The 19,361-nt window shown below is 34.6% G+C and overlaps 1 protein-coding gene across 21 annotated transcripts in view; it reads left to right on the forward strand.

The window, feature by feature from the left end:
- KTN1 (kinectin 1) overlaps nucleotides 1–19,361 on the forward strand; it is a 118,273-nt gene that overhangs the window by 82,983 nt on the left and 15,929 nt on the right. For 16 of the 21 annotated variants that reach the window (XM_022570492.3, XM_089907738.1, XM_089907737.1 and 13 more), the window contains 9 exons: nucleotides 383–473; nucleotides 550–618; nucleotides 1,091–1,128; nucleotides 5,442–5,532; nucleotides 7,580–7,648; nucleotides 8,722–8,759; nucleotides 10,676–10,766; nucleotides 12,998–13,084; nucleotides 16,309–16,398. In XM_022570492.3, coding sequence (XP_022426200.2) covers nucleotides 383–473; nucleotides 550–618; nucleotides 1,091–1,128; nucleotides 5,442–5,532; nucleotides 7,580–7,648; nucleotides 8,722–8,759; nucleotides 10,676–10,766; nucleotides 12,998–13,084; nucleotides 16,309–16,398 — 664 coding nt within the window. The remainder of the gene's footprint in view (nucleotides 1–382; nucleotides 474–549; nucleotides 619–1,090; nucleotides 1,129–5,441; nucleotides 5,533–7,579; nucleotides 7,649–8,721; nucleotides 8,760–10,675; nucleotides 10,767–12,997; nucleotides 13,085–16,308; nucleotides 16,399–19,361) is intronic. The other 5 variants (XM_022570498.3, XM_089907743.1, XM_022570501.3 and 2 more) reach the window with 1 other exon arrangement.

Here is a 19,361-nt window from a genome sequence, read left to right on the forward strand (position 1 = left end):
TTTTTGATGGGAATGGGGATAGAGTGGAAGTCTTATTTTTCTGCTTTATAATCTGAATGTGACCTTCAACTGACATGTTGCTCTTTGCCCATTTTAATAGCCACTGTGAAACTGGTTATATATTTCATACCCAAACTAGTTGTGATAAGCTAAATTTGCTGGTATTGACTTAAACAGGGTGTTAAGGGGTGGGAGTAGAGCTACTGCTTAATTTGATATCTCCAAAATCTTATATGCCTTTATACTTGAAATATTTATTTTTTAGTTTATTTAATCAGTTCGGGTTATGAGTACAACCTAAAATACGCTTTTCCAGTCTCCAGTATTTTTACTTTGTTTAGTCATGTAACATTTTCACTGATAGTTCTTAACTTATTGTTAGATTAAAAGGAAAGGAGGAACAGATGAATACCATGAAGATTGTTTTAGAAGAGAAGGAGAAAGACCTAGCCAATAAAGGGAAATGGTTACAGGTGAGAAGTTAAAAACAATAGTAAACACCTTTTTTATACTTGAATATCACTTTTATTTAGACTTATTCTTTTTCAGGATCTTCAAGAAGAAAATGAATCTTTGAAAGCTCACGTTCAGGAGGTAGCACAACATAACTTGCGAGAGGTATAGTATAAACAGATTACCAGCATATTTTATAAAACATGAGGAATCTTTATTTTACTGTACTAGGAAGCAAAGAAGTTAATATGTTCTCTGAGTTTTTTGCCATAAAAATTACTGTTGTATCATTGTTTTGTTGTTGATAAAATAACTTTTATCCCTGTCAAGTCTACTACTGCCTCATTTGTCAACCTAAGTCTGAAAGAATTTCGTCTCCTTACTTTTTCAGATGGACTCTTTTTCTCATTTTTAAGCCTGTGTTTAATTGGTGTATTAATCTGTAATCCTTTAACAAATGGATATTAACAATTAAGTTAAATAAAGAAAATCCATTCTTTGTTTTATGAATGGCCCAGTCTTAAATTTACCACATATAATTGTGTTTTTATTTTACTGGTGAGTGATTCTATAGATCATATATTGTAGAACCTGATCTTTTTCATGTTATAATTAAAAATGTGAATCTGTTTCTTAGGCATGTTCTGCCTCACGATTTGAAGAACTTGAGATTGTGTAAGTATACTTTTAGCCAGCATTTTAAAGAGGAACTTCTCAATATTTTCTAGACTGTCCTTGAATATTATGATGAGTTTCTTCTAAGTTATTAACTTTCTTGTTAAGTAGGAATTATAGTCCAGGGGCAAATAAGTTAAATCTCTGGTTGGTATAATAAAACAGAGGCCTTTCAAATGCTTTCTGATACCTGGAGACTTTATCTTTTCCAAATCCTTTAAATGCATTTTCTGAGATGCTCTTTCTGCTAATATGGACTGGTTGGTTTTGTTTAAGTTTTCTCTCTCTCTCTCTCTTTCTAAATGAAGTATGTAATTATTTTAAAGAGAGGTTAAATTTATTTCAAATCAAAATCATTTTTAGTATTTGAAAGAATAACATCTCTGAATTAACCAGAAGATAATCTTAGCCATAATCTTGATAATGAATATTGAATCTTTCTATAAAAGTAACTTGCCTTTGGGGGAAAATAGTATCTGTTGTTGTATCAGTTAATGCTGTGCCGATTAGTAAAAATACTGAATCTGATGAGCATAGGAGGTATCAGTCTTAATAGATGTTATCCTAGACAATTTTTATCCTATGAAGTCTGTTTTCTTAAACTAAATCAGTCTACAGTGGCAAGAAAGGTATCTGTACTTCATTGTTTTGGCCTTCTATCAATTACTTTTTTTTTTTTCCAATTTATTTATTTATTTATTTATTTTTAAACATCTTTATTGGGGTATAATTGCTTTACAATGGTGTGTTAGTTTCTGCTTTATAACAAAGTGAATCAGTTATACATATACATATGTTCCCATATGTCTTCCCTCTTGCGTCTCCCTCCCTCCCACTCTCCCTATCCCACCCCTCCAGGCTGTCACAAAGCACCGAGCTAATATCCCTGTGCCTTGCGGCTGCTTCCCCCTAGCTATCTACCTTACTACGTTTGTTAGTGTGTATATGTCCATGACTCTCTCTCGCCCTGTCAAAGCTCACCCTTCCCCCTCCCCATATCCTCAAGTCCGTTCTCCAGTAGGTCTGCGTCTTTATTCCTGTCTTACCCCTAGGTTCTTCATGACATTTTTTTTCCCTTAAATTCCATATATATGCGTTAGCATACGGTATTTGTCTTTTCCTTTCTGACTTACTTCACTCTGTATGACAGACTCTAGGTCTATCCATCTCATTACAAATAGCTCAATTTCATTTCTTTTTAAGGCTGAGTAATATTCCATTGTATATATGTGCCACATCTTTTTTATCCATTCATCCGATGATGGGCGCTTAGGTTGTTTCCATCTCCGGGCTATTGTAAATAGAGCTGCAATGAACATTTTGGTACATGACTCTTTTTGAATTTTGGTTTTCTCAGGGTATATGCCCAGTAGTGGGATTGCTGGGTCATACGGTAATTCTATTTGTAGTTTTTTAAGGAACCTCCATACTGTTCTCCATAGTGGCTGAACCAGTTCACATTCCCACCAGCAGTGCAAGAGTGTTCCCTTTTCTCCACACCCTCTCCAGCATTTATTGTTTCTAGATTTTTTGATGATGGCCATTCTGACTGGTGTGAGATGATATCTCATTGTAGTTTTGATTTGCATTTCTCTAATGATTAATGATGTTGAGGATTCTTTCATGTGTTTGTTGGCAGTCTGTATATCTTCTTTGGAGAAATGTCTGTTTAGGTCTTCTGCCCATTTTTGGATTGGGTTGTTTGTTTTTTTGTTATTGAGCTGCAGGAGCTGCTTGTAAATTTTGGAGATTAATCCTTTGTCATTTGCTTCATTTGCAAATATTTTCTCCCATTCTGAGGGTTGTCTTTTGGTCTTGATTATGGTTTCCTTTGCTGTGCAAAAGCTTTGAAGTTTCATTAGGTCCCATTTGTTTATTTTTGTTTTTATTTCCATTACTCTAGGAGGTGGGTCAGAAAGGATCTTGCTGTGATTTATGTCATAGAGTGTTCTGCCTATGTTTTCCTCTAAGAGTTTGATAGTTTCTGGCCTTACATTTAGGTCTTTAATCCATTTTGAGCTTATTTTTGTGTATGGTGTTAGGGAGTGATCTAATCTCATACTTTTACATGTACCTGTCCAGTTTTCCCAGCACCATTTATTGAAGAGGCTGTCCTTTCTCCACTGTACATTCCTGCCACCTTTATCAAAGATAAGGTGTCCATATGTGCGTGGGTTTATCTCTGGGCTTTCTATCCTGTTCCATTGATCTATCTTTCTGTTTTTGTGCCAGTACCATACTGTCTTGATTACTGTAGCTTTGTAGTATAGTCTGAAGTCAGGGAGCCTGATTCCTCCAGCTCCTTTTTTCGTTCTCAAGATTGCTTTGGCTATTCGGGGTCTTTTGTGTTTCCATACAAATTGCGAAATTTTTTGTTCTAGTTCTGTGAAAAATGCCAGTGGTAGTTTGATAGGGATTGCATTGAATCTGTAGATTGCTTTGGGTAGTAGAGTCATTTTCACAATGTTGATTCTTCCCATCCAAGAACATGGTATATCTCTCCATCTATTTGTATCATCTTTAATTTCTTTCATCAGTGTCTTATAATTTTCTGCATACAGGTCTTTCGTCTCCTTGGGTAGGTTTATTCCTAGATATTTTATTCTTTTTGTTGCAGTGGTAAATGGGAGTGTTTTCTTGATTTCACTTTCAGATTTTTCATCATTAGTATATAGGAATGCCAGAGATTTCTGTGCATTAACTTTGTATCCTGCTACTTTACCAAATTCATTGATTAGCTCTAGTAGTTTTCTGGTAGCGTCTTTAGGATTCTCTATGTATAGTATCATGTCATCTGCAAACAGTGACAGCTTTACTTCTTCTTTTCCGATTTGGATTCCTTTTATTTCCTTTTCTTCTCTGATTGCTGTGGCTAAAACTTCCAAAACTATGTTGAATAAGAGTGGTGAGAGTGGGCAACCTTGTCTTGTTCCTGATCTTAGTGGAAATGCTTTCAGTTTTTCACCATTGAGGATGATGTTTGCTGTGGGCTTGTCATATATGGCCTTTATTATGTTGAGGAAAGTTCCCTCTATGCCTACTTTCTGCAGGGTTTTTATCATAAATGGGTGTTGAATTTTGTTGAAAGCTTTCTCTGCATCTATTGAGATGATCATATGGTTTTTCTCCTTCAATTTGTTAATATGGTTTATCACATTGATAGATTTGCGTATATTGAAGAATCCTTGCATTCCTGGAATAAACCCCACTTGATCATGGTGTATGATCCTTTTAATGTGCTGTTGGATTCTGTTTGCTAGTATTTTGTTGAGGATTTTTGCATCTATGTTCATCAGTGAATATTGGCCTGTAGTTTTCTTTCTTTGTGACATCCGTGTCTGGTTTTGGTATCAAGGTGATGGTGGCCTCGTAGAAGGAATTTGGGAGTGTTCCTCCCTCTGCTATATTTTGGAAGAGTTCGAGAAGGATAGGTGTTAGCTCTTCTCTAAACGTTTGATAGAATTCACCTGTGAAGCCATCTGGTCCTGGGCTTTTGTTTGTTGGAAGATTTTTAATTACAGTTTCAATTTCAGTGCTTGTGATTGGTCTGTTCATATTTTCTATTTCTTCCTGATTCAGTCTTGGCAGGTTGTGCATTTCTAAGAATTTGTCCATTTCTTCCAGATTTATCAATTACTTTTAAGAGATTTTTCCTTTGATGTAATCTCATCAGCCTTTATTGATGTTTAAGAAGCGGCCCTTTGAAACTGTATCTTTAAAAAAGTAAGATATTGAAGATATTTATTAGGTCATTATCTTTATGGAGAAAAAGGAGTTGTCTTTATTGGCACTAAGATTGCTCATATGTACAACTAACTGTTTATCTTATGGGCATTATATAACTGTCAAGGTGCTTTTCTATCATTTGCTAATAGAAAGCTTAGAGACAACGTTTGAGGCCTATTTGTAGTAGGTATATAGATCATTAAAGTATGATTTTAGATTTATTTCTACCTCACATTAAAGAAAATTAATGTAATATTTGGGGGGGCATTTTTAGGTTTACAGAAAAAATTGAGAGAGCAGTACAGAGAATTTCTATATACCCTCCTTCCCCATTTTTCTTTTTTACATCTTGCATTTGTGTGGTAATTTGTTACAACTGATGAAGCAAATCAATATATTGCTATTAACTAAAGTCCATAGTATCCATTAGTGTTCACGGTTTTTGTACATTCTAGGGGTTTTTGACCAATGTATGATGACATGTATCCATCATTACAGTATTATAAAAAAAAGTTTTACCGTCCTAAAATTCTCCTGTGCTCCACCGATTCACCTAACTAAATATAACGTCTTCGTAAAAATTCTAGGTTGAAAGAAAAGGAAAATGAAATGAAGAGATTAGAAACTGTGCTAAAAGAAAGGGAGAGTGATCTTTCTAGAAAAACAAAGCTGTTACAGGTAAATATGTTTATACTTAAAATTATCATGTGAGTTACTGTCTTTGCATGTTTGAAAACAATTTTAACTACTGCAAAAGAAAATTGAATGCAAAATGACATTCCCTCCTACCCAGATACTGGGTCTCATTCCTCAGAGATAACTACTATCAATTATTTATATATCTTTTGAGCAAGCGCCCATGCATAAAATGTGTGTGTGTGTGTGTGTACTTAATAGTTTTTAAACATATTGTATTTAATCATACACAATTTTGTATTTTGCTCCCCCCACCCAATAAGCACATTTTTATCTTTAACGTTGAATGGCTTCATGGTATTCTTTTGTATGATTGTATTATCATTTATACAACCAGTCCTGGTTTATGGATACTTATATTATTTAGAGTTATGTTTCCTGTTACAACAGTTCTATGGTAAATATCCTTACACACACATTTTCAGTACTTATGCTACTATACTATATCTGTATTTATAATTCCTACAAGTGAGATTTTGGGTTTTATGCAGAGGGGTTTTTTCCTTCTTGAAAGTGATAGTTAAAATAGAAAATAGTATCTCTTCATCTTCATGTAGTTAGTATTGAAAGTCCTTACAAAACATTGTTTTGAAGTAATAGGAAATTTTAGATGTCTGCACTGTCTCAGATACTTGTGCTCACATTTCATGCTCCAAGGGTTGGTTCTGTCACATTCCCTTTCCTTCCCAAGTAGGTTCATTTTAAATTTTGTCATATAATGCTAAATTGTCCTCCAAAGTGTTTTTACTAATTTATACTCTCCAACAGACTAAATTACAACTAAACTAAATTGCACTAAATTAAACAACCAAACTACAACAACTAAATTACACTTTCCAACAGAGAGCCATTTACTTTTCATCCTCTTCAACACTGATGAAGATGAAAACATTTGATATTATGCTTGAAAGATGGTCAGATTATTGTAATTTGCATTTGATAGAGAAGTTAAGCACTCATCATTTGTATATGAATTGGCCTGTAATTTTTCCTACATTTTCCCCTCTGGGTTGATTTTTTCTTGCTAATTTATAAGATCCATTTAACATAGTAAGGGAAGTTAGCCTTCTTGTCATGTGAGGTGATTTATTTTAGTTTTTCTTTTGACTTAATTCCTGCCCCCCCCTCCCGCTTTGGAAATTTTTATGTACTGAAATGTTAAGTAGTTTGCTGAGTTTGAAGTCTTGAAATGAAAGTTACCTCTGACTCTATGATCATAAAAATGTTTTCACGTGTTTTCTTCTAATATTATGTTTATAATTTATTTTTTTTGCTTAGATGTTTTATTCACATGTAATTTATTGGAGTAAGTTATAAGAATAGCATTTCAACCTTAAAAACAATAAAAGACTACCCAAATAATCGATTATTACTTGACTGCAGTTGCCCTGTCCCCTGCCTGGAACATTTAGCAATATTTGGAGACATTTTTGGTTATCACAGCTGGCGGAGGGGTGCTACTGCATCCAGTAAATGGAGGCTGTGGATGCTGCTGAACATCTTACAGTATGTGGGCGGCCCCCATAATACAGAAAATACGGCCCAAAATACCAGTAGGACTTGCCCTACTGATCTGAGGTGTCACCCTGTAGTAAATTCTGACATGTGTTTGGGTCTGTTTCTGGATCCTGTTTTCTTCCATTGAGACATACCCACTCCCAGGCTAGTACTGAATAATTGAATTATTGTAATTTTATAATTTTTTTTTTTTTTGCGGTATGCGGGCCCCTCTCTGCTGTGGCCTCTCCCGTCGCAGAGCACAAGCTCTGGTCACGCAGGCTCAGCGGCCATGGCCCACAGGCCCAGCTGCTCCACGGCATGTGGGATCCTCCCAGACCGGGCACGAACCAGTGTCCCCTGCATCGGCAGGCGGACTCTCAATTATAATGTATTTTAATATAGGGCTTATTACACCCTTTAAAAATTGTAACTGTTGTAGAATTTGCCTGGTTTGTATGATACGTTTTAAAGCTTATATGGAAAATAAAAGCTCTGTCCATGTGTTCATGTTTAATTTTTGTTTAAATAGGAAGTACAAGATGAAAACAAATTGTTTAAATCCCAAATTGAGGAGCTTAAGCAGCAGAACTACCAACAGGTAGGTACTGTTAGATGCCTTGCCTTTTATTTATGTGGTAAAAAATTTTATGACTCATGACCATAAGTATTACCATTTTGCCTTTTCATTGAGAATAAAGTATGTGTTGTTTTATTTATAAGTGTTTATCAAATTTCCTAAAAAACAAAGCAGTTTGCTGTGCTATAGCCAAGATAAGATAATCTATAATTTATAAAGTATACACAAATAACATTACTATCTGTATTCCAGCTCTGTTATGTATCTGTGTGTGTATGTTTTCAGATCCTTTAGAATGCCTTTCTTAGCAAGTCAGATAAAATCATGTAGAGGTCAGCTTAAAAACATGTGTATACCCTACTTCCCCTTTCTGCAAACAAAACATCTATAATTGGAGAGAAACTAAGAAATGTGTAATATTATAAGTAATAATTTACCACCATTTAAAATACTTTTTCAGAGTATAATTCTGCTTGGTAAAAATAAAATGTGTGATTTTTTAAAAAAATAATGTTAACCAAAATATTCTTTAAATTAATTTATATTATGAATGTATATGGATAAACTCGAAAGTGTTTTGAAGGACAAAAGAATTAGAGTCCTTGTCGACAAGAAGCTTATAGTAGTTTCGTTTGGGAGATTGTAGTCATCAGGAATAAATACCATACGTGAAGGGCTATGTACCTTTACGTATTATGTAAAATTAAATTTTTGTTACATGCAAGTTAACTTTTCCATACTTTTCCTTCATTAATGGTATTTTTTTGACTTTTGGAAGCTTAGTGTAGTCAAATATGAATTATGCATTATGAAAATTTAAGGTATTAACTCAGTGCTTTGCACATGATAGGAAATTTATAAGTGTTTGTTAAATGAAGAGTTTAAGAATATAGTGACAATGAAGATTTGATTTAGCACTCAGTACATTGTATAAATGTGTACATGTTTTTATTAAAATTACTTTTTGATGGCATATAGAATATATGATATTTTTACCTTTGGTGTTGTCTCAGTTTATGTCTGAGAACAGATTTAATTTTTTTGAAGTCCTCTAGAAAGCTGTGTTTGAAAATAACATTTAACTGTTTTAATAGGCATCTTCTTTCCCCCCTCACGAAGAACTATTAAAAGTGTAAGTAATAATTCTTATTCACAATTCAGGACGTGGCAACTGTTTTTCTTTACTAAACAGTTCTCAGATAAGCAATTTGATGTAACTGCAAATGCTCCCCTAATTTTTACAGTTCTATTTGGATTTCTTGGACTGTAGGTCATTAGCGCTTTAGCTGTGCCTTTGGCTGAGCTAAATGTACCTTTTATGGTATTTGGATTTCTTTGAACATTTTTTTTTCTTTTTTCTTTTTTTTTTTTTTTGCGTTATGCGGGCCTCTCCCGTTGCGGAGCGCAGGCTCAGCGGCCATGGCTCACGGGCCCAGCCGCTCTGCGGCATGTGGGATCCTCCTGGGCCGGGGCATGAACCCGTGTCCCCTGCGTCGGCAGGCGGACTCTCAACCACTGCGCCACCAGGGAGGCCCTTTTTGAACATTTTGTTGAGGGTGATAACTGGTTTTTCAGGCATTCAGAAAATACCTAATCACATTTAACTATATTTTGAAGGCTTTACTGATTTACCTTAAATTATCTCAATTATCCTCCTGATATTTTTGTGGCATTGAATGGTGCACGTTTTGGTTTAGCGTCTGCATTAAAAAAGCAAATCTTGTAATCTTTATGGTTACTCTCTTTTAAGGAGTTTTTTTTTTTTAACTGAAACATTTTTGTTGTGGGTCAGTATTTTTCTCTAAGAGGCTGCTTTTAAGGTCATTTCAGGTAAGTTGGTATGTTTCAACATGTTAAATGTCAACCACATGAAGTATATTCAGTGATATATCTGTGTGTTCTTCCATCTTGACTTGTTTACACAGTTGGTAGTTTACTAGTTTAGAATTATTTACTATTAAATTGAGTCTTGAGTTTGACTGTATAGAGCAAGGGTCAGCAAACTTTTTTTTATAAATGGCCTGACAGTGAATATTTTAGGCTATGTGGGCCACGTAGTTTCATATTCTTTTTTTCCTTTCTTCCCTACAGTTCTTTAAAAACATAAAATCAGCTCTTGGCTCAAGGACCATACAAAATCAGACTGTGGGTCATGCCCTGAACCCTAGTTTGCCAACCCCTTATATCGAGCCTTATTCTTAGGGAAGAGCGATTTGTACTTTAATTTTCTACCCAAGCCTCCTCTCAGCTATTACAGAATCAAATTGTGACTCTTTGCCATTTCTTTCTGCATTTCTGGGAAGTAACTAACTTATTTGATAGAACCAGAAAAACATGAATCCCAAGACTGTTCTTTTTTTGTTTTTTTTTTATGGTACGTGGGCCTCTCACTGTTGTGGCCTCTCCCGCCGCGGAGCACACAGGCTCCGGACGTGCAGGCTCAGCAGCCATGGCTCACGGGCCCAGCCGCTCCGCGGCATGTGGGATCCTCCCGGACCGGGGCACGAACCCGTGTCCCCTGCATCGGCAGGCAGACTCTCAACCACTGCGCCACTAGGGAAGCCCCCAAGACTGTTTTGAAAATGAAAAGAGAACACCTACCTCACGTTAATATTATGCTTTTATTGTGGGTTAGCCACTTAAAGTCATAATTGATTTCATTACCTTCTGGGGAAAAAAAATATTTAAGGGAATGTGTCTACATCAGTTTTTACTCCTCTGAAAATAGCTACTTCACTGCCCTAGATAAAAATAGAAGTGACTACAACTACAGCTGTTCATGTATTCATGAACTGTTTCTTAGGGGATGATTTTTCTTTAGCATAAATGTCAGTGTATCATATTGTAAAAATTTATTTGAAAGGTTATTTCTGAAAATAGGAATTCATGGATAGGCTTTCTGTGGTAACTGGTTAAGCTTAAGGAGTTTGCCTTTTAGGTTAATGCATTTTTCAAAGCATCATCTACTTGCTGTTTTTATTGTAGTAACAAATAATATGTTCACTGTTTACCTAAAATATTGTTATATATATTCATGTTCTGGTTTAGAATTTCAGAAAGAGAGAAAGAAATAACTGGTCTCCAGAATGAGTTAGCTTCTTTGAAGGATGCTGTTGAACACCAGAGGAAGAAAAACAATGTAAGCAAATTTTTATCAGAATAAAGCTTTTTATTATTATTATTTCACTGAAATATCATGGTTAAGAATTTTTTAATCAACTTTTAGTTTAGATTTCTTAATCTTTGTAGGAAAGTACTGTTTTGTGTGTAGGTTTTATGAGAGGATTATTGGGGAAACCACTTTATTAGAGAGTGGATTTTTTAATGAATAAATGCAAAGTCCATTTTGTACATGTCTGAATATCATTTTAAATGTTGACATTACAATTATTACAGCTACAGATTTTTTTTTTTTAAACTATAGTTGACTTTCTGTTAAACTTTTTTTTTTTTTTTTTTTTTTGCGGTACGTGGGGCTCTCACTGTTGTGGCCTCTCCCGTTGCGGAGCACAGGCTCTGGACGCGCAGGCTCAGCGGCCATGGCTCACGGGCCCAGCCGCTCCGCGGCATGTGGGATCTTCCCGGACCGGGGCATGAACCCGTATCCCCTGCATCGGCAGGCGGACTCTCAACCACTGCGCCACCAGGGAAGCCCATCTGTTAAACTTTTATCTGGAAAAATTATTCTTTCAGCTCAGTATCTTAAAATTAAAGGTTTTTGTTCTTATTTTGATTGGGCTAGCCTTTTTGTAAACTGAAAATAATGCCAGTATTCAAACCTAGTATTTTCAATAATTAAGTGTCTTTCAAAGTCTTCTGCCACCTCCCTTTTTAAATTGAGAGGTGTTTCAAATTTTGGTAATTAAGCATATTAGAGGGCTCAAAACCTGAATACATTTAGGTTAGAATGGAAGGGATAGTGAAATATTGACAAGTAGTAAATTTAGATGAGTTTCTTAAATTCTCTCTGACCAGAGGATGACACCTTTAAGTAGAATGCAAGTGTTCTTGTTAGACGAGGAATTTTTGCACACAAAAGTATCATTGTTAAGACTTGAGTAAGGTCAGAAATGTTATTGAAATCTAAGCGGGTATTTTCTAATGAAAGCTAATTTTTCAAAGTTTGCGTTAATTTGTTAATTTAACAAGTTGACATGTTCCTGCTCCTCTGAGTTTGTCAAAATTAGGTATGTGAATTGCCCTTTGTGTGTTTGTGTAACATTACTAATAGCATTGCTTGGCCAGAAAACCTAAGCTCAATTTGCCAGTATTACTGTTACCATCTTAACTGTGTTTTATTATCGGGATTCTGAGATAAGAAAGGTATGGTAATGCCAGTCTAATGCCTCAGCAGCAGCAGTGCTGGAGGCACTGAAGTGTGTGAGAAGAGCCAGGACACTGGAGGCCAGCAGACTGCAACGTCAGTCCATTCTAGTTCTGCCCCCTCATTTGCTGTGTACACTTGGTCACATTTATTAACCTATCTGAGCTGTGGTTTTGCCATCTATAAAATGGGAATAAATACCTCTTAGGGTTGTTATGAGGATTAATGAAAATTTTTGTGACGTGCCAAGTACAGTGTTGGGCACATAAGTAAGCATTTAATAGATGGTGATTATTGGCTTTTTAGTTTTTGTTTTTAATGTTTAGATTTCTAAATCTGAAGAAAGACTGAAATATAGCAGATTGTCCTTATTAGTATTTGCTAATGAAATGCTGTTGAAATAGATCTTTCAGAACTCAGTTTCCAAAGGCCTCTGTTTCTCTTTCTCCTCGTTTGCCTTGATCAAGTAGCTCATACAGTTCCTGTCAGGTTGCTTTTTGGTATGCACATTTGACCATGCCAAGAAAGATAGAGAAATACAGTGAATTCCTATGTCATTCCTAGGTAGACTTGAAATGTGTTAAATCAATACAACATATTTAGAGAAAAAAATGTTATGCTGCAGTGGAAAGTCCCATGAGTGATACTGGGTCCTGTTTAAAAATCACACATAAAGCTTTTTGTAATACTTGTGTATTTGTTCTGTCCTTAATCCTCTAATATTCGACGTACCTGAAATTATATTTGTAATCTTGGTTTCTGTGTTTACTTTTGAATGCTTTTTCTTCCTTGTTATATGTGCATAGTAATTACTTTAAAGCTGGCATATTTGGTGTGTATACTAAAACATGGGAAGTGGGCATCTTTATTTTCTCATTCAAACTTCTAAACATTGCTTTTTATTTTTTTGCTAATATACATATTTTCCCATTGAAATAATTTTGCAGTAAGCAGCAGTTAAATGCAGTGCAAAATACTGATGAAGCAAAAAGCAAAAATCTTTCAATAATGGATAAACTGAAATCATTCTTTCTAAAAATGATTAGGACCTTCGGGAGAAAAACTGGGAAGCAATGGAAGCATTGGCATCAACTGAAAAAATGCTGCAGGACAAAGTGAACACGACTTCCAAGGTTGTAATGCTAACTCCTAGAAACAATCCACTGAACAGAGAAAATCTGCAGCTTGTCTTAAAATCAGACTAAAGCATTTAATTTTACTGCAATTTGAATATAAAATCTCCTTATCATCCACATTTATCACCTCTGTCATCTCTGCTTTTTTTCATCTACTCCTTGAAGCTTTAATTTTGGGCATGCTGTTTTGTTGTGATTACTTGATTGTTTGAGCTTTGGTGATTACTGCTTTAAGCTGATGAGTCTCAGGAAGCCTATGCCACCCATGTAAGCTCTTCTTAGAGTGTACCTCTTGGGTTGATTAAGACAACTTGGTGAAAACCCTGAGCCAAAAAAAATCTAACTGAATTAACAAACACATTTGACTACCTAGAATGCACCTGTGATGCACAGTGGACCCTCCTAGGTTCTTTGAGGCACACCAAGATGACTCAGACAAGGTGGAAAATGATAAAAGTCTTCAGAAGTACAAGGACGGGATCAATTCTGGGTGTGTTATTGGGGATGCTTTCTTAGAAGAGATGGAATTAAAATTAAACTTTAGGTTTTGAAGTATCTGGGCAGTAATGATGCACATTTTATGTTTAGTATGGAATATTAATGTAAGGGATAATCCTCTTGACCAGAGTATGTAAAGTGCTCCTGAAACATATCCCCCTCTGTCTTAAAAACGATTAAAGGTATTCTCCCTGAGTTCAAGTTGTTCCATGGATTTAAAGATTTCTAATGAATTGTAATCGAGAAGTTGTTTTTAAAGATTGAGAGAAATAAATGTGCCAGTTCAGTCAAGCACTTTGAAAATTCCTACCAAGAATAAATGTGGAACAGAATTATTGAATTTCATATATGGGTTAATTAAAGTTCATTATGTTATTCAATTCAGCATTCTGTAAGTATTTTGTGTGCTAAGGTAATATGCTGAATTTTAAATGTAAGTCTTAGTGACATTTGAAGGACTTTTTTTAAAGCAGAATAGAATTTTAATAAATTTTTTTATCAATCATGTTTGTAGTTATATTTCCTTTAGTGTAAATGGATTTGTATTTACTCATATACTTATTCTTTAGCCCCTAATTTTCACTAAAACCTTAATTTGAGATATCTGGCAGATATTGGAACCAGAGAAATCTAGGCCAGAGAGTAGAAAAATCTAGGCCAGGTAGGATGTTATTGTTTTATTGTCAGTGGTTGCAGTCAGCCCTGTCAGCAGTGGGGGTTCTGTATAGTTTCTGATTGTTTCTGTAACTTTGTTTTTCACTGTTAAGAGCTACCTTTTAGCCTTATTTTGTTAATGAGGCTGGTTATCTAGAAAGTGCTAAACTCTTAATATGCCATTCCTACAAGAAGTTATGTGCCACCTGTCATAGGCATTCTTGCATATTATGATGCCAAAAGAAAGCTAGAATTTGTTTCATCATGTGTTTGGTGGTGAATTTAAGAATTTATATATATTTCAGAACTAATCACCAAGTGCATGATGGCTTCTCGCATGGCTGATGATCTACAGAGCATAGACTTTATACTCCTTCTCTATTTTAATGGAATTTAGACAGTCCTCAGATAGCATAGGTATAAAATGATGTTGATTGACCCCTGACTACAGGTTGTGCTGTAAGGAGTAAATGTTCTTGAGGACCTACTATTAATGACAGGTTCACATGAAAGGTACTTCACACATGTTACACTTAGGTAAAGATAGTAAGGAAATTATAATAATGCAGTTTTCAATATTAAAGTGGAATAGAAATTGTTATCCACAACCAAACTACTATGTCAAATGAAAACTTTTTACCTAAAATTGCTAGTACATCCTTGTGCTTCTTAGTTACAAGTTAGACACCTATTTCCTTTAGTTAGATTCTTTTTCCCTTGGGGAATTTTCAAAAAAGTTTCTGTTCCACAGTGTCTCTTTTCCTGATCTTCTTTAGAGATTGCTCTACCACTTCTATGGTCAGATGATAAAAATGAGCTCTTCATTGTTTCTGAATTAGCAAGTTAATCATTTTCCTTAAATGAGTGTACCTTATTTTATGCAGTTAGGTGGATGTATCCCTGAAAAATAGTGGACTTTACTGAGTTATTGAAAATACTCCATTAAAACATCCATTTTAAAAATCCTGCCATTAATCCGAATAAAGTAACAGCTTTTTGTGTGTACAGAATATGATTAATCTCTAGCTTCTTATTGTGTAACTTTAGATTTTCATGTTATTAGATTTTCTTAAATTGAAGCATGTGCACCTTAAATCCATAATAGATTTGAAAGATTGATTTAAATGGTGGGGGAAGATAGGGTTGAGGTCTTGCTAGCTTGCTTGCCTTCTTGTCACCTGTTGAACTTCACCAGTGTTTTGAGATGATTTTCTTGGCTTGGTTTAGATGTGCATTTTTATATATGTCTTTTTTTGTTTTTTAATCTTGTAGAGATAGTTTGAATATTCGATTTTTATATTTTCGTGTGATCAAGTCATTACCCTAATTTTGACAAACAATGCTTTTGAGTTAATAATTGATACCCATTAGACTTGGATTTAAAATCACCAAATCTAGACATGCATTTGTGATACTTATCTTTAAATTTAACAGCTGACAGAGTCCATACACACATGCCAGAGTTAGTCTTCTTGACGGCATTGGTGAAGTAGTGCACCATCAGTTTTTCCTCTTTCTCTTTACTCTTTTTCCCATATGTACACCTGTCAAATTTTGGTGGTTCCTTTTTCCCCCCCTTTGTTTAGCATAAATAGCTTCACCTGACCTTGAAACTGGAAGTATCAAAGTTGCCATTTTAATTCCATGGTCCATCAGTGATGCGTTTTTTGGAAAGAGATACCCAGCCTAATAAGCCTCAGTTATGTCACCCAGATGCATATTTTTTGCATGCAGTTTGTTTTAGCTGTAGGAATTATTTTTTGTGTTTTTGTTTGTTTTTTGAATTGTTCCTGGAGGGGTATCACTTGATGGCAAGGAAAATGTCCATATTGTCAGATATTGCCTTAGTTTGATTAATATAAGACATTGTTACTTAGGGTGATTTTGCAGATTTTTTCTTATGTAAGCATTTTGATATTTCAGAATGGGAAATTTGAACATTTGTCAGTAATAAGAAGAATTTTTAAAATATTAAGTCTTTTTCTTCCCTTAGAGCTTAAAAGACTGTAGCTTTTTTTTTTTTAATTCTGTAATCTTGTAAGTTTGATTTGGTTCTTCTTCTGCTTTAGGAAAGACAACAGCATGTGGAAGCTGTTGAGTTAGAAGCTAAAGAAGTTCTCAGAAAATTATTTCCAAAGGTGTCTGTACCTTCTAATTTGGTAAGATTAATTTATTATTTTTTAAAATATGACGTCTTTATCATTATTCAAGGAAGTTGTGAATAAGCAGCATTTGCACTCTGCACTTGGTTTTAGGGTGCACTGATCCCTCAGTCTTTCTTATTTTTAACCTAGGGTGTTTTGAGTAGTTAAAATCAATAACTTGGTTCAAAGACATTTATGTTTTTTCAGTTGATACTTTGTTGTAATCTATAAAATTTGCATATGAGACATATTATTTAGAGGATCATAAACATCATATTTGGGAAAGAAATATTTCTTCCTAAGTCAATAGTGGTTAATAAATCAGTAATGTTGTTCTTAATGGCTTTATTCAAAATAGAACTTAATTTTAAGTGATTCCTTCTTAGTTTTAGGAACACTTTATTTTTAAATGTATTTAATACTAAGAACCAGGCTATTTTTATTTCATAACTTAAGATTTTGGTCACCTGTTAACTTCTTCAAGCAAAAGTCTTAAAGATGATATAGAACAACTTGCTTTATTTGAGGTTGTATGTGTTTTAAATGGGAGAGAAAAGTTCCCTCCGTTCAGAGAATTAATACAGTGAATACTTGAGGGCACTACAGTGGTGGCACAGGTCCTTTTCTCTTTTAGTGGGAAGTTGTATGTATGTATAGTCAGAAGCAGAGAGAGGAGCGTAATGAGCCAGGTAAACCAGTATCTCACTTCAGCCATTACCAGTATCTCACTTCAGCCATTACCAGTATATCGCATGCCTTGATGCACGGTCTTGTTTTACTTCTAGCCCTGTACTTCCTCCGTTATTTTGAAGGAAGTCAAACATCAGAGCATTTCATTTGTAAATATTTCTAAAATATAAGGATTCCTTTAAAAAAATACTATTATTTAAAAAAAATTGTTTCTGTCATACATCTAGTCAATATTTGGATTTTTTCAGTTGTCATATAATGTATTTTAATGAAATAATAACTACTTATTGTAGTTTGTTTTAGTCAGGACTCAAATAAGGTCAACCTGTGATTGATTTAAGACGTCTTTTGGATCATCTTTATTCCATGGGTTCCCTTTTATTTGTCAGCACACCCCCTCTCCCACCCTTTTTTTTTTTTTTAATGTAGTGGTTTCATATGCAGTTTCCCAGTCTGGATTTAGCTGACTGCATCCCAGTAATGTCAGTATGTTCCTCTGTCCTTTGTGTATCCTACAAATTGGTAGTTAGTGGAGGCCTGATTAGATTCAGGCTCAACACTTCAGGGTTAGGATGGGTAGAGGCAAGACTACTTCATGGCCAGTGTTGTGTACTTCCATTAGGAGGTCCATCATGTCCGCTTTTGCTTCTTTGGCCCGTTGGAGCTTATTTAGGCTGGCTACCAAATCCTTTTGACACAGCACTGCTAAACTTTGGTAGCTTCTTTGCTTTGTGGTGTGACAAGTTGTTCCTGATTTATTGTGTACACTTCCTGCCCCAAACTTGGAATCAGGGTATTTCTCAAGGAGAGGGCTGTAGGTGCCAGGTGTGATGTAAGTAAATGTCATGGCCTATTCTCTGTGCAGTCTGAGTTAGCTGCTTGCTCTCTTCGGTTTTATCTACATATCGTCTGCGTCTAACTTGCACAAGAAGCAAAAATTCTTTTGTTTCTGTTGTAACTGTTGAGGATATATTCAGGTTTGATCAGCTTAGTAGATACGGGTTGAGCTGATGAAATAACCTGTGCTGGGCAATATGAATAAATTGTCAGTTCTAGTACTGTTCTTACATTGAACCTAGGAGAAAGGGTTGCTCTTCATATACTTCATATTTTTTCCTTTGTGGCCATAAGCCGTTTTTATTTCTTTATTCCTACTTTATATTTTATTAGTGGAAGTAGAATTGCAGGATTTATTTGGCAGTATTTTATGAGCCAAAAGAGTTAATAATTTGTGTTTCTCTTCTTTAAAGATTGTATAAGATCACCAGAATTAAAAATTCTTTTTAATGTAACAAATTCATTCTTAACAGCAATATTACCCACCTTCAACCACCAGACCTTTTTGACACTATAAATATTTATGAATCACCATAAGACATGAATGATGATATTTGGCTTTTGTTCATCCACTTGTTAAAAGTTGAATACTTCTGCATGTAGTCTGTATTTAAGAAATATATTAAGCTTTTTGTGTGCTACCTAGGGTCTAGCATTTTAAATTTTTAGAGATATGATGGATAATAAACTATTTACCTTAAGATAATAATTAAATTTAATATTGTTAATATAGTCAGTAGATATAAAAGGGCTTTTATACATGAAGTAATTTTTTTAAACTGTTTTCTATTGCTTTTTTGCTAAGAAAATCAGCAGAGGAGTGATCTAAACTATATGACCTGGATTGAAGAGAGGCTTACATACTTTAAGCATCTAAATCTGAATTTAATTTATATTGAATCCCAGTATTTGAAGCTAAGTAGGATTTTAATAGTATCATTTTGTCATCATTCAGATTTATGATGTGAGAATGTAATTTTGTTTTTAAATGGAGAGGCTTTTTTGACTAATATGTACTACAGGGTATTGTACTATAGGGTGATCTCAGCATCCAGTTTTCTGTTTTTTATTTGATAGAGTATAGAGAATCCTGATTCAGCCACATAAGTAAAACTTTTAATTAGAGCAATTAATAGAAATTTCATGTGTGTTCTTTTTGTCTTGAATTAAACCAAACCAAAGACTTAAAAGAGGAATAAGAGGAAATTTGCTTTTAAGTATCTAACAAATACTCTCTATCAGAGTTTAAAATTCAGACAAGAATCATCAAAAATCTAGAATAATTTATTCTGAAATTTGGAATAATGACTAAAATTATAATAATGCCTTGTGTTTGCATCAGCTGACCTTTCAGTACAAATAGAGTTTTTGTTGGTTTTAAACACACAAATGTTTGTGTATTCTTATCTCTCATTATGATTTAAAAAATGCTTCATAATACATATTTATTT

This window comes from Delphinapterus leucas, chromosome 2 (genome assembly GCF_059928025.1).
Source record: "Delphinapterus leucas isolate spDelLeu-1000000601 "Yukka" chromosome 2, BTC_Dleu_Yukka2, whole genome shotgun sequence".
Classification (NCBI taxonomy): domain Eukaryota; kingdom Metazoa; phylum Chordata; class Mammalia; order Artiodactyla; family Monodontidae; genus Delphinapterus; species Delphinapterus leucas.